Here is a 26,455-nt window from a genome sequence, read left to right on the forward strand (position 1 = left end):
AGGTCCAATTTAAATCTACAGGTTTTATTATCTATGGACAGTGTAAGACCAGAAATGACACTTTTCATGCAGAGATGGCCTTATGTAGCTAGGATTAGCTTTGATTCCAACCACTGATGGGCACATAGCAGTTAAAAGGCAGTCAGAAATAAAAAAAAAGGGGAGATTTCTTTGTTGTTAAGGGCAATGGAAATCCACACTATTGTTATACATTAGATGTGCCCGACAGACCCCCACCTAACTTTACTCAGGCACTCCTGACTGAGGGAGCCATCTCTGCCCCCTAGGATAAAATGCCTCCAGACAACTAACACATAATTCTTGGGTTCAAAAATGCGGTTGAGAACACACAGCCGTTGCAGCTGTTGCTCTTCCTGATGATTTAAAATCTTTAGACAGAACGTGGACCTCCCCGCATGTATCTCTGTTTAAACAAAGAAATGAGCAGTGGAATCAATTAGGTAATCTTGTTGAGGAAGGAGAAGCAGCTACCGATTGGGTAACTACTTCCTCAAACATAGAAACTAGTGCTTCTACTGGTTTAACTAGAAAAGCATTGTTCTGGACAACAGGGGTGCAAAAGGGACAGCATTTGTACTCCAAACAAAACTGACAAATGTTACTTACAGAAGAAGAGGAAGTTCTTTTAAAAGACGTTCCTGATAAATTATGGTCAAAGGGACCCACAGACGTGGGTCTTGTGAAGGAAGCTTTGCCAGTGCAAATTAGACCCAAAACAGAGTTTAGACCAAAAGTTAAGCAATATCCTTTAAAAACAGATGCACAGGAGGGTATAAAACCAGTAATTAAAGATCTTATTGAGGCAGGAGTCATAGTGTAGTGTGAAAATTCTCCATGTAACACTCCTATTTTTCCTGTTAAAACAAAACAACTACCTTCTGTTGGATGGCGCATGGCTCAAGATTTACAAGCAGTAAATAATGCCGTCATTCAAAGAGCACCGTGTTTAAGAACTTTTAATGTATTACAAAAGGTTATTTCATTTCAAAAGTGCCTACAGAAAGAAGAGGGCTGCAAATGAAATAAGGAAATAAAAATGTTGATAGAATGAAATACAATTAGCTACAATGGGACTTTTAAAATGGGTAGAGGATACAGACCAAACAAAGATCTTTAGTGAAACAGGCTCTAACTGTAAGGGGACTTGCAGCTCCGCAGGGGGGCCACAGAGCTGGGCTGTAACTGCTACCCCACTAGATTCAACTAATTAACATGTGAAGCCTTTTTGCATACCACTATTTTTTAAGTGCGAAGTAACCTCTGCTTACAGCAGTTCAGCAGAAAAGTACAAGCTGCTGTAAGGCACATCATTGTCTCTCCCATCATTTAAAGTACCTCTTGACAAGAAGTCTGAATATAAGTTACAATTTTAGTAGTGGTACGACGAAAGGTTTTTTAAGTTCAAATTTTACAATTAGAGACTAACACATATCTGATGCTTTACGTGCCAAAGCCTACTAAAGTATTTAAAGTATTGGGAGTTCTTCCTGACATCCTTATCGGCTCTCTTTCCTGCCATAAAAGTCGGCTCCTCCGAGAGGTGAAAGGGGGTTTTATGGTGGGCTTCAGAATTTGTTTTGTGGTCTGACAATAGAGATTGCTCAGGATAGTGTAGTGACTTTAACATATAACTTGTGAAATCTAAACATATAAGGATTTCATAAATTTTTAGGGAGTCTTTACCATCACATTGAGGCAGGATTTTGATGCTGTTTTGTTTCCTAGCTTTAGTGAAACATTTTCTCTTTCCAGTAGATAGTTTAAACAAGCACATGCATAGTGAGCAAGGCATAATGTGGAAAATGTTAAATATAAGATTTTAGCATCTAAACACTGACTCTGTCACACACAGATACTCTTGCTAATGATTTTCTGTTTTCCTTTCATATTACTATATATATTGAGTAGTGAGTGGTTTAGATTTTTGTTTTTAAATTTGTTTTCATGAGTCTGACTCTGTGGTTGACTGTTTGCTGCGCCCTCATTTAGTTAACTTTAAGTATCAGTGCTTTTACTATGTTAGATATTACTAATTAATTTCTTTCATTTGCAGATTTAGTGATATACTGACCAGTATTTGTTAGGGTTTTGTGTGTTTAATTACCCCTTAGTGTGTGTTAATGGTCTGATCAGCCATTATCTACGTTCCCCTCATGTCTTGTTAGGTCAGTTTGTGCTTGAGTTTGTTCTGTTACCAACTGAATTGTACTTTGTTATGTTGATTTTAGTTTGGGCCCAATTTATTATTTTTGGATTTTCTTTGTAGACTATATTTTGAATTTTCTTCAACGTCTCTCTGGCTGGTTAATGCAAAACCTTCACAGAGTCTTCATTGGTAAACACGCCTTGTCAAACACTAGTGAAAATTTTTGAGGAGTTTGTAAAATAAAATATATGACAATCATAAGAGTAAAATGAGATAAGGAGCTTTAACACTGTAATGTGAAGTGTTTTGGGAAAATGGTAATCTTGAAGATTTTAAGCATGCTAACATAAATTGTTTTGTTTGTTTTGACGAGTTTTACCTTTTAGGGAAAAGGCAGCATTGAATTTGGTAGAATTTCTCAGGGAACATCATAAACCTGTTTTATCAACATCGTTATTTAAAGTAGTAGAAATGTGATGCATTAGCAAATAATGCATCATCAGGGGGGAGAATATGTTATAGGTTTATCTATTATATTACTTGAATAATATTTTTTATTTTTGAAGAACATGTTTGATCTGTGTTACACATTAAAAAAAAGTGAAAGGAAGGATATGGTCTGGTGAAAATATGTTTCTTTTGAATGGATTTGAGTCGTTCTCCATTGAAAGATGTTCTGATAATGGGCTAAAGTATTTTGAAACGATAGATAACAAATTTATAGCGATTAATGAAGCATATTTTGATAAATTAACTTGGGAAAACAATTATAGAAATTAAACATATTATTGTGTTAGCCATTTTCAGAGCATTAATTTAATGGAGCAAGAATGCTTTAAGAAATGTTTTGAAGAATCTGTTATTGATTAAAGTTATCACTAATCAGTAAAAGTATTCAGGTGGGATTATAATGATTTTTCTAAACTTGATTTTTGTTTTGATTTACATCCATTTAAAACGATTTTGAATAAAACTTTAAATTCAACGACAAGTAATAGACCTAGGTAAAATTGGTATATTTTGAAAATGTCTAGATTTGTTAGATTATACATTGACATTATAATTTCTCCAAGTTTAACGCTTTTGAATTTTGTTTAAGGAAAGCATGTTGAATGTTTTAGACAAATAACCAGTAAGATCCAGTTTGTACTATAAAAGTAATTTAAACTGGACTGTCTAATTCACATTGATATTCATTGTTTTGATGATAAATGTAAAGTGTACAACTGCAGCAAATTTTAAGCTTTTGTTTATTGTTTTGTTTTGTTTGTTTAGTTCTATTTTATAAAATCTGCATATGTTTAACATTTTGGCAAAACATTACTTTGGAAACATGTCTTTTGAAGCTGGTGATTACAGGGTTTTGTGCATTAGTTTCTCTGTTATTACCTGTATATGTCTATTCTACATCTGCTGGGCTGGTTTTGAATCTACAATTTGTTGGTGGTGCACGATTAACAAAAACGTAGACGGAATAAATTACATCCATTACAATGTACAAAGACTGGGCAACTGGACACAGGCTGGGTTCGAGGCAGTCCATGAACAGCTGGCTGCAACTTCACTGATGGCTTTTCAGAACCGCATAGCTCTTGACATGCTGCTGGCTGAGAAAGGAGGGGTGTGCATGATTTTTGGAGAAAAGTGTTGCACATTTTTGCCAAATCATACAGCAGCTGATGGGAGCTTGACGAAGGCCATTACAGGGCTCCGTACCCTTAATGGCAAAATGAAGGAACACTCTGGAGTGGATACTTCCATGTGGGATGCATGGATGGATGCCTTTGGGAAGTATAGAAACCTTGTGTCCTCTGTCTTAGTATCAATTGCAGTTTTTGCTGCAATTTTGACTTTGTGTGGATGTTGTTTTGTTCCATACCTGCGTTCTTTGTTTAACCGTCTCATTACCACAGCGATTTCACCCATGGAGGACCAGATGGCACAGATGTATCCTTTATTAGAGAAAAAATCTGATGTTGACAAAGAATACTCTGATGAGGATTCTTCTGACAGGTATCCAGATCCTGGCTTTTGGACTGGGTATGACCCCTGAGTGTAATCATGTTTGCTTTCCAAAACATGATCTCCCAAATATTTGTTAAAACAGGAGGGAAATGTTAGGTAAATTGTATTATTAGTATTTATCAAATATTCGTTGTATCATGTAGTCTTGAAGTTACATTTAAATAATGTTTAATTATATGCTTTTCTCTTTTTCTACTATTTTAAGTAATGTTTTTGTGTGTTAAATAACTTTGATTCCTTCCTGTGACTTCCTTGAGATGCCATCAGCAAAGCCTGGGAGATAGCGGAGACAACTCTTCTAGCAGAGTTTATTGCCCAGCAATAAACTCTGCCCTCCTGTGTGATATACAACTTGTTTTACTCAACGTCGGCCGTGTCTGGTACTCAACTGGAGCAAGAATGATTTAGATTGTAGATAACATGTGTCTAAATAGTAAAAGTCATTAAGCGCTGCAACTATTGTGATAAATTGTTTTGCCCCTCCCTTTTAGAAGTTGCAAAGCGCTCAGTGTAAGAGGGTCCCCTAAAAAAGCAATAAAATAGAGGGAGCGGGAGATGTGTTTTCAGAGCGGTTGGAGATTTGTAACTGAAAGCACATCTCTGTCTGCTCTCCTCGCGAGAAACAAAGAATCTAACTCTCTTGTCTTTCCTGTCTTAATAGGTATTTAGACCTGACAGAAACGTGACTTCAGGGCTTTTTGTGTGCAAGAAAAAAAATTATTAAAATGGAGCGAAAGAGAGAAAGAGAAAGAGAGGAATGCAGATATGAAAGCAGCTTCATTTTAGGATGTTGTTCAAACTTTAAGAGACAAATCAAATAGATCACAGCATTAAAGCATCAAAACTGACAAAGATCAACATTATTCACAGCAAACAATCAGCAACTCTTCAGTGAAAGACATTAATTAAACCCATGAAACAAGGATGACTGAGTTGTTTATACCCTAACCCTAAATCGCTATAATCCTAATATACCAGACACATGCACAAAATGCCTAGCAGAAAAAGGGAAACTGTTTCATTGTTTCTGGGAATGCAGGGAAATTCTGACGTTATGGAAAGCAATAAAACAAACTGTGGAACATCTTGACTCAAAAGACTTTGTACTAGATCCGGTTTTTCTCATTTTAGATCTGTATCCCAAAAATACTTTGTTTACCAAATGTGATTGATATGTGTCTACTTCAAGCTGAAGGACTGATAGCATATATCAAGCATCGGATCAGGCAAATGCTGAAGACTTTACCTCTGGAACAAATAACAAATCTCCAAAAAGGGAAAAGCCAGTTATTTAAAACATCTGGAGACAATCTGGACTTTTGTTGAAGGTGTGGAGCGAGAAAAATGAACAAAGTCCAAACTTTGTTAAAGAGAAAGAACAAAACGCAGCTTTATTTCACATCTGCACAGATGGAGAACCCAGAAGAGATCTAACTAGACAAAGGAATCACCTCTCTATATAAACTGTATACTGTCCTTCTCCCACAGACAGAGTGTCATCACCAACATCCCAAGGAGCTAATCAGATTAATACACACACAGAGAAAAATGCAACTTTCAATTAAAAATGGGTTTCAGACAGAATATTCTGTGCCTAATAATAATCGCTGAGCCTTCGGTCTGGTCTGTCACTCTGCAATGTATGAAAACTATTTACTGATCGCCTGTTGCTAAGCTTCTGACACACTGAGGCAAACTGTGAAGGCTAAAAAGAGAAACAATAACTTTATACAAACTGATTAAACATTGTAAGATTAATATTAAATAAACTTCTAATAAAAGTAAACACATTGTGAATAATTATTTTATTCCACAAAGGTATGGAGTTAACTCAAGACAAAGAAGCCAACTAAGGACCAGATTAATGTCAGACCACGATGTTAAGACCCAATGGAGACACGATCATCTCGGCTGCAACTAGAAAGATAAACGACAAGAGCTGATCAAACTGATGAAGCTGTCGAATATAATCCGCTTCAGATTGAAGGGCTGAAAAATCTCTGGAGTTCTGCCATAAAGAGGATTTAAAGCATCAGAATACGGCTCTGAAGGATCAGTGCTCACTCCTGGAAAAGAGATGCAGCAATTTTGGGGGGTCGGCAAAGTTACACTGAAATGTAACGTAAAATGTGGTTTAGAAAGTTTTTAAATCACATTCAAGCTGCAGGACCAAACATGACTAGTAATGCACATCAAACATGTTTTTCTCAGTGAGCAGCCTGCTGAAAAGTACAATTAAATTCAAATGTTGAATTTGAATTTTAGTTTTACGAGTTTTGTTCAGTGTCACTGATCTTATCTCTGCTACACCTTTACAAACATTTAAGGTTCTAAATAAAAAAGTTTTAATGAGTAACTGCTCTTACTACAATTCCTCAGAAACTGATTTATTGTCATTTCTCCCAATACAAGATATTTCAATTATAACTAGTTAAGTTGCTTTATTTTTAAACCTTTTTTTAGTTTTGCCATATCCTGGATGGCTGAGAACCAACAAGTAGATGGAAATTAATATCTGGTCAGTATCATAACTTAAATGTAACACTTAAAGCACCAGGGCTTATATAGAAAATATTCAGATTTTATTTAGTGGTTTTAAAGTTTCTACGTTGAAGACGGTCAGAAATAAATTTATTTTTTTCTATCTGTTCTCGGCTCCGGCCACTTGCTCAGCCCCTCCCTCCAGTTTCAAACTCTTCTAATTAACGTAAAAGTTAAAGAGTTAAATATGAATTAGATATTTGCTACATTGACAAAAAAGCTTAAGTCTATGAAAGCAGTGTAGCAGTTTTGCTAGTTTTGATTTCCAAGGCGTAACAAGGCAGTTTATCATGATCCAGTCAAAGTCAAAATAACAAACTGCAGTCTGATCTTTACTGTTAATGTGTTTAACTCTATTGTACAGTGAATGTAAATAAAAGGTGCTACATGTCTTTTGCTTTAAGGCCGAGAAAAGGCCGATTATGTTGGCAACAGAGCAACATTAATGGGAAAGAAATCATAAAGCTAGAGTGTTAATAATACAGATCTACTGTTATAAGTTAATCAGTTTCATTTGTAAAGTTTCCTTACGGTGGTGAAAACTTGAACACTTTCCTACAGTTCAGTTCAGCACATTACATTGTTTTACTGTGAGCTCTGCGAGAGCTAATGTCCGTTTCTGTTCTATTAATGCTGAGATTATTAGAAATAAAGTAAAGAGGAAAGATATGTTGGTTTTACCAAAATAAGGGAGCAGATTTTTATGCTACAGAATCAGATTCTGGAAGAGCCAATGGGGGAAGCAGATGTTTGTCTTTTGGTAACAACAGGTCAGCAGGGGGCGCTGTTCTACAGGGGAAATTCAGAGGAAGCAGCTTACAGACGCCGATGGTAGATGAATTATTCTAGATGTTGATATTGATCAGACACAATTTATATTAATGAATATTTATGGCTTCAACAACCAAAAACAAAATTCCACCTTATTTTCATTGATAGAAATCAAAACCAATTCATTATTATCCTCTTTTCCTTCTGATAAAATTATATGGGAGGAGATTTTCAGCTGATGGAAAAACTTGCTACGGATCGGTGATCATGAGGATGTGGAACTGACTGCATTTCAGTACAACGACTCTCATCAGCAAGATATTGGAAATGATATTGATCCTGATAACAATGTTTTTACTGGTATCAACTACAGTTGTCACTATTACACTGATGACCAGTTCAACAGCAGCATTAAAACTGAACAGAAACTTTCAATAATCCACTTTAACAGCAGAAGCTTGTATGCAAATTTCTACAACATCAAACTGTCCCTCCAACAACTCAGACCTTTAATATCAATAAATGATCAGAAACGAGGCTCAATAGTGAAAATATTGAAATGGATGGTTATGAAATGGTTTGTGAAAACAGAGAAAACAAAAATGGAGGTGGTGAAGCTCTTTTAGTGGACAAGAACATTAATTATAGGATGATAGAAACAAAGTCAACTGTCATGGAAAACGTCTCTGAATGTGTGACTCTAGAAATACTCCTGGAAAAAAGAAGAATGTCTTTATGAGTTACATTTATAGATCACCTGATCAAATATAGAAATATTCAATAACTGGATGGAAGAAACATTTATAAAAGTTCATCAAAAAGTTGCATTTATCTGTGTGGATTTCAACATTGATCTTCTAGATCCGAATAAACAGAATGACAGAAGAATTTAACAGCATGTACAGTCTAAGCCTGAACCCTAAAACCACCAGGCCCAGTGGCATTACATCGCACTGTGCAACATTAACTGGTAATATTTATACAAATGTTCCTGAAAATAGTTTCACTAGTGGAATATTAATAAATGACATAACTGATCATTTACCAGTGTTCACAGTCTGACTGTAAAAACTGATGGAAACATCAGATCAATACAGACGGTTTGGTCAGAAGATTCACTGAAGGCACTAAAACTGATTTGATGGCAAATGATTGGAGATTAATTTATAGAATAAATGATGTGAATTCAGCATATGAAGGATTTTTAACAATATTTAAATTATTATATGATAAAAACTGTTAAATTAAGGAAAATAAGATGAAAAGCAAAAAAATGAGCAGTGGAAACAAAATGCATGTAAAAAGAAAAACAAACTTTATATGGAGTTTATAAAAACTTCTGAATCAGAAAATAAATATAAGAAATATAAAAATATATTCACTAATATTATAAAGGCATTTAAAAAGGAATATTATTATAAATTATTGGATAGTAATAAAAATAATACTAAGGCCACATGGAACATTTTAAATGGTTTTATCAGGAAAACTTCTAACTTTAACAATTATCCACAGTATTTTTACATAATGACCAGAATATTACCAATATGAAGAGTATATAAATTCAATAGTTATTTTGTGATTATAGGAGAAAAAATACCTGCCATAAAAACAGCAACTCAACTAAATTATGTTGAGAAAAATAAAAGTTCAATGTATCTGAACCCATTAAGAGAAAGAAATCATTGATATTGTGAATAAATGTAAAAGTAAAGCCTCCACTGACTGATGATCTGGACATGAAAACCATTAAAAGGTGATTGAGGGAATCTCTAAACTTTAACTTACATTTATAATTTATCGTTCCAAACGGGACAATTTCCCAACACAATGAAAAAAGATCAAACCAATGAATAAAACTGGCAATAATCAATAATCACAGGCCTGTCTCTCTTCTCCCTCAGGTCTCTGAAATCCTAGAAAAACTTTTTCAGAAGAGAAAATTCATAGACAAACATTCACTACTCAGCAGTCAATATGGATTCAGAGCAAATCGGTCAACATCACCAGCCGTAACTGACTGAACAGAAGAAATGACTAAAGCAACAGATAGTAAGAAATTAGCTGTAGGGGTTTTCATAGATCTATAGAAAACTTCTGACTCAATAAATCATGATATCTTAATTACAATATTAGACCGTTAGTTTTGAACTGGATGAGGAATTATTTAAAGAGCAGAAAACAATTTGTGAAAATGGGAGATATTGAATCTGATTGTCTGCAGATTGTATGTGGGGAACCTCAAGGGTCAGAACTGGGACCAGTTTGGTTTCATTTGGATATAAACGACATAAGCAAAGAGCTTCATGTATTAAAATTTGTGTTATTTGCTGACGACACAAATATTCTGGTCTCTGGTGAAAACTTACAACAACTTCTTTCCATCGTCGCCTCAGAAATCAGTAAATTAAAGAAACGGTTTGACAATAAATTATCACTAAAATCAGGGTTTTTGGAAACTGTTAGAAAAATACTCAAGTTCAGACAGAGGGTGTAACTCTAGAAAGGGTTTATGTTAATAAGTTTCTCAGAGTGATGAACAAAATCAGTTGGAAACCTCATATTAAACATTTACAGAATAAACTAAGTAGCAGCAAATCAATCCTGGCTAAAGCTGGACATATTCTGGATAATAAATCACTTCATATTCTATATAACTCTCTGATTTAACATATTTAACATATTGTTCAGAGGTGTGGGGAATTAATTAAAGCTCTTTACATCCACTGAGTTTCCTACAGAAACATTAGAATCATCCATAATGTTGGTTATTATGAGAACACAAACCTGTTATTATTAAAATCTAAAACTCCTAAATTGAAGATCTGGTGGAATTTAAAATTGGTCAAATTCTGTTTAAGGCGTCTAATAAACTGCAGCCTGAGCTCATAGAGAGCAAGTTTTATGAAAGAGAAGGAGATAAAACTTCAACTCAAACTTAAGGATTCGCAGTTTAACAACAACAAGAAAGAGTTTTGAATTTCAATTCATGGGGTAAAATTATGGAACAAGTTAAATGAGGAGTTAAAACAAAGTCAGAATTTAATACAATTTAAAAGGAAATATAAGGAGGTCATTTTCACAAGATATAGAAATATGGGTGAGAGTTGGCACTGATGTGTTTCCGTAAACTGAGGCTAACGCATATGAGTGTGTGGGTATGGATGTATATATTTAGACATATGTAAACCCAGATAAAATGGAAAATTAATGAACCAGTTTATTTTTAGTTTTGATTGGATTTATTAATGAGGGTCCATCTGAAAATATTGTCTGAGTTTATGGGGTCAGAGGTCATCAGTTTCTTTCTTCTTCCTGCTCCTTTTCCAGCATGTTAAGATTACTGTGGTACAAAAATATGTCTTTTTCATTCCTTGTTCTAGTGCATGATTTTATACTACTATCATGCTGGAAATAAAGTTTCATTCATTCATTTTAACCCTGATGGACGAGAGAGCAGACAGACGGCCACCAGGAAACGGATCAGCATCCAGTCTAGAACCTTCCTGTAATAGAACGGACCTGATCAATATATGGAGAAATAAACATTTTGATTCCAATGTTTAACATGGAGGAACAGGGACAGATCTCAACAGTCTCACTTTGACTTTTGGCTGATTTCTTTGGATATTGTAGATAAAGTGATGAACTCAGAGATAGAACCTTCTATCCTTACAGACCACAAGGCCATTATTATTAAAATAGATAGAAATTAACCTGCCACAATCAGAGGAAACATTACTGGACATTTAATACAACTTTGCAACAAAACAAAGAATTTACAAACAAGTTGCTCTAAAAGGCCTCAGAACATGAAGATGAGGGTCTGTGGAGCTACAATGACCAGGAATCAGACCAAAGCATTGCAGTTATACTTTAACTAGACCATAAGTGAAGGATTCACATGTGAAAAGGATTTAAAAGCCTGATATGTTTAAAAGATCCCAGAACCATGAAAGATACATGAACGGCTTGCCTCGGCGCCCCCTGCTGGCTGAACCAAATGCCTTCAAATGAAACTAAAACCATCAGAAGAAACTAACTGGAGTTTGGAGGAGGTTCTACTATTTGACACAACAGTGAATGAATCAGAAATGATTTGATGCTAATTTGATTGATTCCATCACATTCTGACTTTCAAACTGTGGATCCAAACTGAGACTCTAAAAATGACAGTAAGTTCTGGAAATGGAAACCAAAATAAAACCTCAGAGAAGAAATGAATGGAAATAACATTTATTACAGTTCTGCACTTATTTCATACATCGTCTCCCTAAAAATGGAAAACAAATTATACAGAGATGAAAAGTCCAAAACTTCTTCCTCTGTTTTGTTTCAAAACCAAAACTAAACTCAGACTAAAGAATCAGAAATGAAAGATTAACGCTGCCCTCCTGCAACAATATTCAGTTTTTGCTGCTTCACAAACATCATGTAGAGTTTATCATTGTTCTGAAATCTTTATAGTAACAAACTGGATGATAATCTCTTAATTATGAAGGTCTGATGAACCAAAGTGTTTGGAACTGAACTGAACAGAAAGTCTCTAGACCAGATTAAAATCTCCTGTTATTAACGATGGACAACATGGACTTAGATTATTATCACAGTATTTTCTGGTATTTACTGAAGAATAAAAGTGATGATAGAAAGTTTAAACACAGCATTGATCAGGGAAATAGTCAAAGCAACACAAATAAAAACTTAGAAGTAACTGAAAAGGTCATTTCAGATTCATTCAGTAGTTCAGTTTTATCACTAAGCAGCTACAAATAGACAGCATTCAATTCAACATATTGACATTAATTTCTGCTAGAATGGAAACAATAGTTGGAAAGTCAGAGATGAAGAATCTCCAGATGATCAGATCATCTCCAGTTTCCTCTTTAAAACTCACAGTTTCAATCTGATCAATAAGTTTTTATTTGGACTTTGTGATCTTCATGCTGAGATCATCAGAGCTGCTGCTTGATCACTGAGATCTTCATCGGTACGATCTTTACTGTGTCATCAGCGGCGAAGAATGGAAACATCTTGTGAGTGAAGGTGTGTGTGAAGGTGTGTATGTGTGTGTTAGTATCCAGATCAGAGAAGGACAGCTTTCCTCTGTCCCAGTCCAGATTCACTCTGATCCTCTGGAGATTCTTCTGGACTGAGAGACATGTGGGAGGAGCTGGTGGAGACTGTGCATAGTATTTACCTGAATAAAACTCTACAGTCAACAATCCAGACTCTATATATCTCTTCCTCTGAACAAACTCTTCTAACACACCAAGTATCCAGAATGAACTGTCTCCAACATCAACATCCCAGCTGTGGTTCCCTGAGTTAAAACCCTGAGAACTCAGAACAGCACGCCAACAGTAACGAAACCTCTCTGGATTATCAGGAAGCTGTTGATCCTCTTCTCTCCACCCATTGGTCAGATCTTCAGACAGATGGAGTGCTGGACCAGCCGTGTTTGGGTCCAGAACCAGAGGAGTGTAGGTTACCATGTTCTCCATGTTGCTCCAGATGTTGAAGGCCAGGTTGCCCAGATGTTTGGCCTGGTCTATCAGAGCTCCTGAGGGCAGCTGTGGATCCTCCAGCAGGGGGCAGCGCTGGACTCTTTCCACTGCAGCCTTGTAGTTGTGCAGGAATGAGACGTCTTCAGCTCTCAGCTCCTCCTCTGTGGCTCTGACTGTGTCTGAAAGAGCTGCTATCTCTCTGCTCAGAGCCTCCATCTTCTCCTTCATCATCCCTCTCTTCTGCTCCTCTTCCTCCCTCAGTGCAGCCAGCCTGGCCTCCTCTTCCTCTGCTAGAAACTGATGAAGCTGCTTAAACTGCTCCATAATCTGCCTCTCTGTGTGTCGGGCCTGGACCTTCAGGTGTTCTGCTGTCTGATCAAACTCCTCCTGAACTTTCTTCCTGAGCTCCAGCTTCTTCTTTAAAGGCTCCAGAGTTTCCTGAAGGTTCTTCTTGTGTTGCTGAGCAGCTTCATCGATGGGTTTGAATTTATGGTTTTTGTGTAAATCTGAATCTCTGCAGACGAGACAAACTGGCTGCTGATGGTCCAGACAGAAGAGTTTGAGTTTCTCAGAGTGCAGAGAGCAGAGATCCTCTGAAGCTCTCTGCTCTCTCTGCTGTAAGAAAGACTCACAGAGATTCTTCAGAGCCAGATTACAGGGTGGAGCATCTGATGTAGATCTTTTCCTACAAACTGGACATGAACGACCAGTTCTTGTGCTCCAACATTTCTTCAGACACTCCTTACAGAAGCTGTGGCTACATGACAGAAGAACCGGATCCTTAAATATTTCCTGACAGACCGGACAGCAGAGATCATCGTCTGATCTGGAAGCCATTTTGTCTCAGAGTGAAGCTGAAATTACAGCAGACAGAAAGTCAAACCAGGAAGTCAGTTTCTCACCTGTAGAAACGTTCAGAACTTACTTTCACTTTGATTTGCTTGTTTTTCCTCCTGCAGCAGTCTGTGTTTCAGTGTCTAGTTGCTCAGTTCTCTCTCTGTTCTCCTTGTTCAGTGTTAGTTTGATTTTAGTCGGAGACGAAGGCAGGTGTCAGAGTTCCTCCCCAGGGTGTTTACTCAGTGAGTTTTTTTCTCTCAACTGTTTCCTGTTCATTTTTCCAAGAGTTCCTGTGGAAATTACAGTCTTGAGGCAGAGATGTGGCTCCCTCTAGTGAACATGCGGCTTTAGAATAATTGCACAGTAAATCAAGTTTTTCTGATAAAAGTTTCTTCTTGCGTTATTTAAAAATATATTTTCCTCCCATAAAACTCTTTAAGGATCTCCACTAACATTAAAACTTAAATGTTTTTATTCACTGATGTGTCACAAATGATGGCTCATCTACCCTAAAGACCTCATCACTTTTTATTTTTTTTTAATTTAGCATTTATTTTGTTTTGGAAAATCCCATCGATATAAAAAATCTGTTTTCCAAGAGAATCCAGGCCAATACTGTTAGCATCACACAGAGGTTACATAACATTTACAGCAAACACATAAAAACTTAACCTTGTCATGAATTACTTAATTAAAGGGACATTTCATGAAAATCCACTTTTTCAGCCTTTAAATCCATTTTTTGAGAACTTTGAGTGTCTAGAAGTGCAAAACATCTAAATTTACTCTCCTGATGCTGCATAGTTGCCTTTATATGATATTTTATTATTTTTTCCAGTCAATTTTTTTAACCTTTCTTGATTATGACATCATCACATCTGCTGCTGAACTTGTTAAAAAGGTCATGACTTCCAGATAATCAGTTTGTGAATCCGATATTTTTTTTCCTCAAGATCAGATTGTAACAAGATTTCCCAAATATGAGAACAAAAAATGTTTTCTCTCTCACACACTACTGAAGACTAACACACACAAACACACACACACACACACGCACACACACACACCCACCCACACACACACACACACACACAAACACACAATATTAAAACTGCACATATAGGCTATTAAAATGTCACACATACACACAAAGCATACAAACTATTGTGAATGATGGGTGGAAAATGTGTGTGTAAAATAACATTAGGCTGAATGAATGAATGAATGAATGAATGAATGAATGAGTGAATGAGATTTGTATGTGTCTGTGTGAGAGTTGTCCCAGAAGAGGCGGGGCATAATCTGGATATCAGATGGCCATGTGTTGATACTGCAGTGAAGTTAGTTTCAGGTTGGATATTAAATCTTGGCGCTCCGCGGAGTAAGCAGCGTTTAGCTCAAGGTTGATCCGATTTATGAAAGCTAATTTGGGCCAGCAGTTCTCTACCGCTCCCTCCTCAAGCGCTCAGAGGTTCACTAAGGACTCTAACCCTCACTCCGACTCTTAGATTATATATTTTAATAGTGAATATGTGAAATTTTAGTATTTTGTGTGTGAGAGAGAAAAATTGTATGTGTGTGTGATTTTTAAAAAAACTTTATTTAATATCAAAATAGAAAACATGGTGTGATACATTACATTAATGAAAGGGAAATAAAATCATGGAGCTAACAAAAAGAAAACAGAGGCTATTGTGTTGCAACGAATGAGTTTTATTAACTGTGTGCAAATGAATGTATATGAGAGTGTGAGCACAAATGGTCTGAACAACATTATCAGTATGTAGAGCAATAAAAACAAACAAACCAACAAAGACAACAAAAAATATTAATACTAGCAATAATAATTTCATTTAATCATTTAATGAAATTGATCAATTAAATCTACTGAGTGGAATTTGTTATATTGCAAACAGGAACTACATGAAATGAGAAGGAAAAATGATGCTGAAATAGGAGAAAAGCAAAACAGGGCAGAGACAATGATCATAATACATAAATGACGTTATTTAAGGTAAATATGAGAATCATATGAAATCTATTTTATTTCCATTGAAATGTGTTCAATGAGTAGATTTTTCCAATGTGTCTCACTGATGGTGGTCCTTGTTCTCCAGCTCATAAGAATTGTTTCCTTAGCAATGGTTAAAGCTATAAGTAGTTGTTTAGTGTTGGAACATCATTAATCGTGTTGGTGGCGTCTCCCAGTAAACAAAGAGAAGGTGATAATGGGATGAGACAGCCAAGCCTACTGGACAGGAATCTAATTACTCTGATCCAAACTGGTTGGACGGGTTTACATAACCATAAAGAATGAAAATATGTATCACAGGTATTTTGTGAACAAGTTCTGCCCAATTCAGACTGAGACAAACCCATTTTATGCAGGCTTTGAGTTTGTAGTGGATTCTGTGAAGTACTTTAAACTGTATGAGCTGAAGATCAGCGTTTTTTTGTCATATATGAGATATTATTGCAAATTTTAATCCAGAATTCAGTCTGGGATTATATTCACATCTGTTTGCCATTTTAAATTAGGTATGGATTTTGTTGAATCAATCCTATTTAACACTCTGTAGATAAGCTTAGTTTTCTTTTTAGATGCAATTTTAAATAGTTCTGTAATTTGTGCATTAGCTTCTATAATGAGTTGTTCCAGGTCAAATTTACTTTGCATAAGAGATTTTAATTGAAGATATTCTAAAAATCGAGTATTATTAAGTTTATATTGTTTAGTTAATTCTGAAAATGAAAGGAATTTATTGCATCTAAAAAATATGTTCAAAATGTGTCATGCCTTTAGAGACTATTAAGGAAGAATATTTAAAAAATTAACTTTGGCTAAAAAAGTTTGGCTCTCTCTCTCTTCCTCAAACTCCCGGGTCCTCTCAGCGGGCGACGTGCAGCCACAAGGAAACAACACTGCGCGTTGACGTCACAGAATCACAGCGTTTAATCCCATACAAAGCAACGTATGAATTAACAACAAAACTGCAGAGGAACAGAGGAACAATATACATTCTTTACCTTGAGACAGAAAAAAATAGAGAAAGAAAAGACAAAGAAAAAGGCAAAGACGCGTCAAAGACAAGACAAACAAAGACGAGACAAAGACAAGACAAAGACAGACAAAGACGCGTCTTTGGAGAGAGCTGATGCAAAAAAGCAAAATAGTGGCAGCTGTCTGAAGTATTACTCCTGTGCACGAACTCTTATACTGAAGGTGTGTCTTTCCTTTTTAATATATTCAATTAAGGCGTACCTCTGGTTGACCAACTGGAAGCTACCTTAGACACTCAGAAAAACTTCGAACTCCCCCTAATTTACGCCAAAGATCAAAGGCCATTTGCTCTCTGGTTCAACAAAAGAGCCAACAGCTGCATCCTGGTCTCCTGGATTCTACGGTCATTTGGGTAAAGAAAAACCTAAGATAAGATTTCACAGATACCTGTGAAATCCAAAGTCTCTCCCGTTATCTCTCCTTACATAAATTCTCAAGGCAAACTTAAATCCAGTAATTTGGTTCAAAGAAAGGTTATCTTCACAAAACCCATTTAGCATAAATGCTGAGCCATTTTCTAATACTAAACAAAACATTTTCATTCAAACAATTTCCATTTGATTCTGATATTGTCACAGATAGTACAATTTTCAAATACATTCATCATTTACTAGATTAGTAGTTCTAAAATTAGATAATACATTCTTCATTAAAAACATGCTATTAATACTTAGAAAAATGTCTTAGAAGTTAAATGTTAGTTGTTTCAACATTCTATGTTGTATTCAGTTTTACACCATCCCAGATGTTGGTTCTGGAAGACTTTTGATCTTCTGTGAACCAAACAGATTTCTCTCCTCCAGGCTCAAGTGATACTGCCCTTCCAGGAGATGCTAATTTTATGGCCTCCTGTGCTCTGACAACACCGCAGGAGCCCCATTGAGAGATCCCCTTTGATCTGCATTTGGTTACTATTGTTTGCTTGCCCATCCATAGTTTTAAGTCCTTAACACAAACCTGTTCAAAATTAAGAAATTTGTTCAAAATAAGAATGTTCAATATACCTTTTACACATGCCGTAAGATTAACTGTATTAAGCACTAAAAATAATCATTTTTCCTCAACAGTCCCCCTTTTGAAGTCTGAGACACACAGACCTCACAAAAAATTGATTAAGCCTTCTAATAGAGGAACCAAAAAACTATGTAGTATACTAAAAAAACTAAAAGAGTAGCCTAATTATATAACAGTCCCCCTTTTTAAACAGAACCCCCCAGCAAAATGAGTCCAAAAAACACACCTAGCAAAAGCTTCCACTGCCAGTTCATGTGTCTTAAGCAGAACTCCATAATCCGAACCTGTCAATTGTAATCCTGCGCTATCCACCAATTTAATACTTACCTGTTGAACCACAAATTTTAACCAGTAAAAACTAAGAGTAAAAAATACCTATCATTTGAAAAATATAAAAATCATAACACTCAATTATCACAATACAACCAAAAAACACAATACAAACAACAGCCCAAAGTATAAAATGCAAAAAAATAAGACTAAGATATATGTATAAAAATTACTAAGAAATGCTCTGCAAACTTAAAAGACAATACTCGCCACAAAATTACAATTTGTCAAAAAATCATAAACACATAAAAATTACAAAATACTTTTTTCTTTTTTTTTTCAATTCAATGTCCTTTGATAGTCCCTCAAAAACAAAATATGAAGTCTTCGTCAGGAAATGATCAAAAATATGCGCAAAAAAGAAACAAGAGTTCTTTTAGAGTTTGCAAAGAACGAAAACACGCAGTAAAAAGATAAGTTAATGTTGATCCTCCTGTAGCCTGATCCTTCGTGTATCCGTCTTCCTCCTCGGTTGTAAACCTCAGGTTTCCACCTGAGCGTCCGTCGCTCACTGAAAATTGGATTATTATGCCAATATAACAGTGAGTTGTAAGGAGAGGGTGAAATCTCCTTTTCTCAATGGAAGGACATCGGAACAGGATTATTGTGCCTGTCCGAGCCTTTTAAGCCTTGAATTTCAGGAATATGAAGTGGTCGTGGCAGGAATCCCTGCTACACTCCCTCCTGGACTAGCAGATCCTCCTCGGTTCCTGGAAGTGCCTGGAGATGCTCCTCGTCCGAAGATTGAAGCTGCAGATCTTCTTGTATGTCTCGGAGCGCGCGTTGTGGCTCCTCAGCTGCTGTGCACTGACTCCAATGGAACCAGGTGTCTCCTGTCCCTTGTAGACGGACAGCATGAGACGTCCTCTCCACGACTCTGTATGGTCCGGTGAAGCGAGGTTCAGACCACTTTCTTTTGATGACCTTCAGGCACACCCAGTCGATTCCTGGAACTGGTGCTGAGCCTGGACGTTCCTGTGTCGTCTGGTATTTTGCAAAGTCCGCATTCGGTCCCCGCCAGAGTTTTCCACGGACCCAGTCCATAGGAATGGCCTATAACATCTTTTGCAACTCAGTGTCCAAAATAACTTTACAATAAAAATGCAGCAAAAATCAACTCAAATCCACACAAACAGTGCTTTTCAAACACAACGTTCCACTCAGAGTACTCAGCACACACACACACACACAGAGAAATACAGAGAACACAAAACACAGTTTCAGACAAATGTAAAAGACAGAGAAGAAAAGAAAAATAAAAAATCAGGCGCCGGCTACAAGAATGTAAGATGCATCAACTTCACTCTTAGTCCTTAATTCTCCACGAAAAGGTGATTCAACCTGCTTTTTAGTCCTTAATTCTCTACGAAAAGGTGATACAACCTACTTAGTCCTTAATTCTACCAAGAAAAGGTGATACAACCTAGTTTTTAGTCCATTGTTTTCCACGAGTGATACAACTCGGTCCAATTATAAGTCCACTGGAGATGAGTCAAAATCTCCGGGCTGATTCAAGCCCAAACTACCTGAATACACAACTTCCAAAATTCTTTTTTAAAGAGGCCCAGGCATTGATCCTCCGGGAAAAGAACATAAATAAGAAACCCAGCTTTAGGACAGAGGTAACGTAAACTCCTTCTGCCTGAATCCGCCACGATCCCTTGTAATATGTATTAATTCAAATCTTCTAAACAACAGACTCTTTTAAAAGAAATCTATATACCTCTGCAGCTTGTAAACTTTGTGTGGCTGCACACACCCACAGTAATCAAGCCCGGTCCGAGCACACGGCGCTGCAGACAACCACAAAGTAATTAAATAGTGTCTTACCGCACCGAATTGTCGGGCCGAAACAGATCGATCTGGGAGAAACAGCCACCCGCCAAGATTCCAGAACCGGCACGAGCCCCCAATTATTAAGGGAGAAATAATTAAAAAATTAACTTTGTAAAAAAGTTTGGCTCTCTCTCTCTTCCTCAAACTCCCGGGTCCTCTCAGCGGGCGACGTGCAGCCACAAGGAAACAACACTGCACGTTGACGTCACAGAATCACAGCGTTTAATCCCATACAAAGCAACGTATGAATTAACAACAAAACTGCAGAGGAACAGAGATATACATTCTTTACCTTGAGACAGAAAAAAATAGAGAAAGAAAAGACAAAGAAAAAGGCAAAGACGCGTCAAAGACAAGACAAACAAAGACGAGACAAAGACAAGACAAAGACAGTCAAAGACAGACAAAGACGTGTCTTTGGAGAGAGCTGATGCAAAAAAGCAAAATAGTGGCAGCTGTCTGAAGTATTACTCCTGTGCACGAACTCTTATACTGAAGGTGTGTCTTTCCTTTTTAATATAATCAATTAAGGTGTACCTCTGGTTGACCAACTGGAAGCTACCTTAGACACTCAGAAAAACTTCGAACTCCCCCTAATTTACGCCAAAGATCAAAGGCCATTTGCTCTCTGGTTCAACAAAAGAGCCAACAGCTGCATCCTGGTCTCCTGGATTCTACGGTCATTTGGGTAAAGAAAAACCTAAGATAAGATTTCACAGATACCTGTGAAATCCAAAGTCTCTCCCGTTATCACTCCTTACATAAATTCTCAAGGCAAACTTAAATCCAGTAATTTGGTTCAAAGAAAGGTTATCTTCACAAAACCCATTTAGCATAAATGCTGAGCCATTTTCTAATACTAAACAAAACATTTTCATTCAAACAATTTCCATTTGATTCTGATATTGTCACAGATAGTACAATTTTCAAATACATTCATCATTTACTAGATTAGTAGTTCTAAAATTAGATAATACATTCTTCATTAAAAACATGCTATTAATACTTAGAAAAATGTCTTAGAAGTTAAATGTTAGTTGTTTCAACATTCTATGTTGTATTCAGTTTTACACCATCCCAGATGTTGGTTCTGGAAGACTTTTGATCTTCTGTGAACCAAACAGATTTCTCTCCTCCAGGCTCAAGTGATACTGCCCTTCCAGGAGATGCTAATTTTATGGCCTCCTGTGCTCTGACAACACCGCAGGAGCCCCATTGAGAGATCCCCTTTGATCTGCATTTGGTTACTATTGTTTGCTTGCCCATCCATAGTTTTAAGTCCTTAACACAAACCTGTTCAAAATTAAGAAATTTGTTCAAAATAAGAATGTTCAATATACCTTTTACACATGCCGTAAGATTAACTGTATTAAGCACTAAAAATAATCATTTTTCCTCAACAAGACCCAGCAGTTAATAAAATTTAGGTGTTGCATTTTTACAGTAAAAAATGTCCAGATAAGTCAGTACATTTTAAGAAAAAAAACAAGCTAATAAATTTTCAAACAAGTTGCTCTAAAACAGACTTTTAGAACTGTAAATATCTTTTATCCCATATATACTCAAAATTAACTTTAAGGACTGTGAGATTCTTTGTATTATTCTCCTATGTGTGTTTTTGTGAGAGATGTCTGCAGGAAACTGATGAACGTGCCAGATTGCAAGCATATACCAGCTACTCTGGAGACAAAACTAAGAACTGCTCTTAGTAAAACACTAAAAGGCTAAAGGGTCAAAGCTTGTGACCCAGAGAGACAAGGGAACTGCTTTGAGACCTCGACAGGAGATTTATTGTATAGAAAGATTTATGACTGTGTGTTAGCAGCTGGGTTTGTTTAATAAAGGAGAAGCAAGAGAGGATTCTCAGAGCGAGTTTGGACACTGTGAAAATCAGACCCTCCTCTCTGCTCTCCTCGCGAGTAAAATCCAAGTCATTTGTCTCTCTCTTCTTTTTGTCTATTTTAAGGATGTGAACCTGACATTTAATTGGTCCTTCGAGCCGGATCCCCAACATACCTAAGGATTCCAGTGGGTGTGGCAGAGTCCAAAAAGACCGTGCAAACAGCTAAACTCTTTAGAATGGGTTTATAGATCCTTTTCCAGGACTGGAGTCGGCCCACCGGCTGGGATCTGAGGGTTGACATAACTCTGCGAAGGGGAGAGAGAACTGAAAGTAAGTTAATTCTCTTTTAAAGAAAAGTGTAATGAGGGTTGACCCATTAAGGGTTATGAAAAAGGTTTTGGGAACCTTATAAACCGTGTGAATCCTAGGCTATAACACCTAAATGAAAAGCAAAGTTTAGAACCTTGTCCTGGTGTGGGAGCCAGGAAGTGTATAGTCATGCAATAGTGTCAGAAACCAAAAAATTCCTCCAAAACATTTTTGTATTTGATTATTAACTCCAATACTAACCATTTCAATAAATATTTGTGCAATTATGTCTTTTTATTTCTCAGAAATTAAGGATCAGTGACGACAACCTACTCATTTACTCATTTGGACATAAAACGTGGAATTTACATTATTTTTGTCCACTGATAAACACCTAGACACAAAAAACAATAATTTCTTTGAAATTGATCTATGATAAAAATGGTGTGTTAGCAGCTGGGTTTGTTTAATAAAGCATAAGCAAGAGAGGATTCTCAGAACGAGATTGGACACAATGAAAATCAGACCCTCCTTTCTGCTCTCCTTGCGAGTAAAATCCAATTTCTCTCTCTCTTCTTTTTGTCTATTTCAAGGTTCTAAACCTGACACAGACCAAAGCATTGCAGTTATACTTTATATAGACCATAAGTGAAGGATTCACATGTGAAAAGGATTTAAAAGCCTGATATGTTTAAAAGATCCCAGAACCATGAAAGATACATGAAGGGCTTGCCTCGGCGCCCCCTGCTGGCTGAACCAAATGCCTTCAAATGAAACTAAAACCATCAGAAGAAACAAACTGGAGTTTGGAGGAGGTCCTACTATTTGACACAACAGTGAATGAATCAGAAATGATTTGATGCTAATTTGATTGATTCCATCACATTCTGACTTTCAAACTGTGGATCCAAACTGACACTCTAAAAATGACAGTAAGTTCTGGAAATGGAAACCAAAATAAAACCACAGAGAAGAAATGAATGGAAATAACATTTATTACAGTTCTGCACTTATTTCATACATCATCTCCCTAAAAATGCAAAACAAATTATACAGAGATGAAAAGTCCAAAACTTCTTCCTCTGTTTTGTTTCAAAACCAAAACTAAACTCAGACTAAAGAATCAGAAATGAAAGATTAACGCTGCCCTCCTGCAACAATATTCAGTTTTTGCTGCTTCACAAACATCATGTAGAGTTTATCATTGTTCTGAAATCTTTATAGTAACAAACTGGATGATAATCTCTTAATTATGAAGGTCTGATGAACCAAAGTGTTTGGAACTGAACTGAACAGAAAGTCTCTAGACCAGATTAAAATCTCCTGTTATTAACGATGGACAACATGGACTTAGATTATTATCACAGTATTTTCTGGTATTTACTGAATAATAAAAGTGATGATAGAAAGTTTAAACACAGCATTGATCAGGGAAATAGTCAAAGCAACACAAATAAAAACTTAGAAGTAACTGAAAAGGTCATTTCAGATTCATTCAGTAGTTCAGTTTTATCACTAAGCAGCTACAAATAGACAGCATTCAATTCAACATATTGACATTAATTTCTGCTAGAATGGAAACAATAGTTGGAAAGTCAGAGATGAAGAATCTCCAGATGATCAGATCATCTCCAGTTTCCTCTTTAAAACTCACAGTTTCAATCTGATCAATAAGTTTTTATTTGGACTTTGTGATCTTCATGCTGAGATCATCAGAGCTGCTGCTTGATCACTGAGATCTTCATCTGTACGATCTTTAATGTTTTATCAGTGTAGAAGTATGGAAACATCTTGTGAGTGAAGGTGTGTGTGAAGGTGTGTATGTGTGTGTTAGTATCCAGATCAGAGAAGGACAGCTTTCCTCTGTCCCAGTCCAGATTCACTCTGATCCTCTGGAGATTCTTCTGGACTGGGAGAAATGTGGGAAGAGCTGATGGAGAACATGCTGAGTAATTACCTAAATAAAACCATATAAATAACAATCCAGACTTTATGTCTCTCTTCCTCTGAACAGACTCTTCTAACACACCAAGTTCCCAGTATGAACTGTCTCCAACATCAACATCCCAGATATGGTTCCCTGAGTTAAAACCATCAGAACTCAGAACAGACCAGTTGTAAATATCAAATCTCTCTGGATTATCAGGAAGCTGCTGTTTTTCTCCTCTCCTCCCATTGGTCAGATCTTCAGACAGATAGAGTTCTGAACCAGCCGTGTTTGGGTCCAGAACCAGAGGCGTGTAGGTCACCATGTTCTCCATGTTGATCCAGATGTTGAAGGCCAGGTTGCCCAGATGTTTGGCCTGGTCTATCAGAGCTCCTGAGGGCAGCTGTGGATCCTCCAGCAGGGGGCAGCGCTGGACTCTTTCCACTGCAGCCTTGTAGTTGTGCAGGAATGAGACGTCTTCAGCTCTCAGCTCCTCCTCTGTGGCTCTGACTGTGTCTGAAAGAGCTGCTATCTCTCTGCTCAGAGCCTCCATCTTCTCCTTCATCATCCCTCTCTTCTGCTCCTCTTCCTCCCTCAGTGCAGCCAGCCTGGCCTCCTCTTCCTCTGCTAGAAACTGATGAAGCTGCTTAAACTGCTCCATAATCTGCCTCTCTGTGTGTCGGGCCTGGACCTTCAGGTGTTCTGCTGTCTGATCAAACTCCTCCTGAACTTTCTTCCTGAGCTCCAGCTTCTTCTTTAAAGGCTCCAGAGTTTCCTGAAGTTCCTTCTTGTGTTGCTGAGCAGCTTCATCGATGGGTCTGAATCTGTGATTGGTGTGTTTTTCTGAATCTCTGCAGACAAGACAAATTAGCTGCTGATGGTCCAGACAGAAGAATTTTAGTTTCTCAGAGTGCAGAGAGCAGAGACCCTCTGAAGCTCTCTGCTCTCTCTGCTGTAAGAAAGACTCACAGAGATTCTTCAGAGCCAGATTACAGGGTGGAGCACCTGATGTAGATCTTTTCCTACAAACTGGACATGAATGACCAGTGCTTGTGCTCCAACATTTCTGCAGACACTCCTTACAGAAGCTGTGGCTACATGACAGAAGAACCGGATCCTTAAATATTTCCTGACAGACCGGACAGCAGAGATCATCAACTGATCTGGAAGCCATTTTGTCTCAGAGTGAAGCTGAAATTACAGCAGACAGAAAGTCAAACCAGGAAGTCAGTTTCTCACCTGTAGAAACTTTCTGAACTTACTTTCACTTTGATTTGCTTGTTTTTCCTCCTGCAGCAGTCTGTGTTTCAGAGTCTAGTTGCTCAGTTCTCTCTCTGTTCTCCTTGTTCAGTGTTAGTTTGATATCAGTCGGAGACGAAGGCAGGAGTCAGAGTTCCTCCCCAGGGTGTTTACTCAGTGAGTTTTTTTCTCTCAACTGTTTCCTGTTCATTTTTCCAAGAGTTCCTGTTGAATTTACAGTCTTGAGGCAGAGATGTGGCGCCCTCTAGTGAACATGCGGCTTTAGAATAATTGCACAGTAAATCAAGTTTTTCTGATAAAAGTTTCTTCTTGCGTTATTTAAAAATATATTTTCCTCCCATAAAACTCTTTAAGGATCTCCACTAACATTAAAACTTAAATGTTTTTATTCACTGATGTGTCACAAATGATGGCTCATCTACCCTAAAGACCTCATTACTTTTCTTTTCTTAATTTAGCATTAATTTTGTTTGGAAAATCCCATCGACATTAAAAATCTGTTTTCCAAGAGAATCCAGGCCAATACTGTTAGCATCACACAGAGGTTACATAACATTTACAGCAAACACATAAAAACTTAACCTTGTCATGAATTACTTAATTAAAGGGACATTTCATGAAAATCCACTTCTTCAGCCTTTAAATCCATTTTTTGAGAACTTTGAGTGTCTAGACCTGCAAAACATCTAAATTTACTCTCCTGGTGCTGCATAGATGCCTTTATATTGTTTTTTTATTATATTTTCCAGTCAATTTTTTTAACCTTTCTTGGTTATGACATCATCACATCTGCTGCTGACCTTGTTAAAAAGGTCATGACTTCCAGATAATCAGTTTGTGAATCCGATATTTTTTTCCTCAAGATCAGATTGTAACAAGATTTCCCAAATATGAGGACAAAAACTGTTTTCTCTCTCACACACTACTGAAGACTAATACACACAAACACACACACACACACACACACACCCACACACACACACACACACACAATATTAAAACTGCACATATAGGCTATTAAAATATC

At 36.9% G+C, this 26,455-nt stretch overlaps 2 protein-coding genes across 2 annotated transcripts; both read right to left on the bottom strand.

Annotated features, from left to right (window-relative positions):
* Nucleotides 1-11,724: 11,724 nt before the first annotated feature.
* LOC111609541 (nuclear factor 7, brain-like) lies at nt 11,725-14,095 on the bottom strand. The gene is made up of 2 exons (XM_023338647.1): nt 13,937-14,095; nt 11,725-13,865 (listed from the first exon to the last, which is right to left on the bottom strand). The coding sequence occupies exon 2, from the start codon at nt 13,846-13,848 to the stop codon at nt 12,460-12,462; it is 1,389 nt and encodes a 462-aa protein (XP_023194415.1). The 5' UTR covers nt 13,849-13,865; nt 13,937-14,095; the 3' UTR covers nt 11,725-12,459.
* A 9,113-nt stretch (nt 14,096-23,208) lies between these two features.
* On the bottom strand, nt 23,209-25,590 carry LOC111609512 (nuclear factor 7, brain-like). The gene is made up of 2 exons (XM_023338282.1): nt 25,431-25,590; nt 23,209-25,359 (listed from the first exon to the last, which is right to left on the bottom strand). Exon 2 carries the CDS (start codon nt 25,340-25,342, stop codon nt 23,954-23,956), a length of 1,389 nt encoding a protein of 462 aa, XP_023194050.1. The 5' UTR covers nt 25,343-25,359; nt 25,431-25,590; the 3' UTR covers nt 23,209-23,953.
* Between the last annotated feature and the right edge of the window lie 865 nt (nt 25,591-26,455).

This window comes from Xiphophorus maculatus, chromosome 8 (genome assembly GCF_002775205.1).
Source record: "Xiphophorus maculatus strain JP 163 A chromosome 8, X_maculatus-5.0-male, whole genome shotgun sequence".
Lineage (NCBI taxonomy): Eukaryota > Metazoa > Chordata > Actinopteri > Cyprinodontiformes > Poeciliidae > Xiphophorus > Xiphophorus maculatus.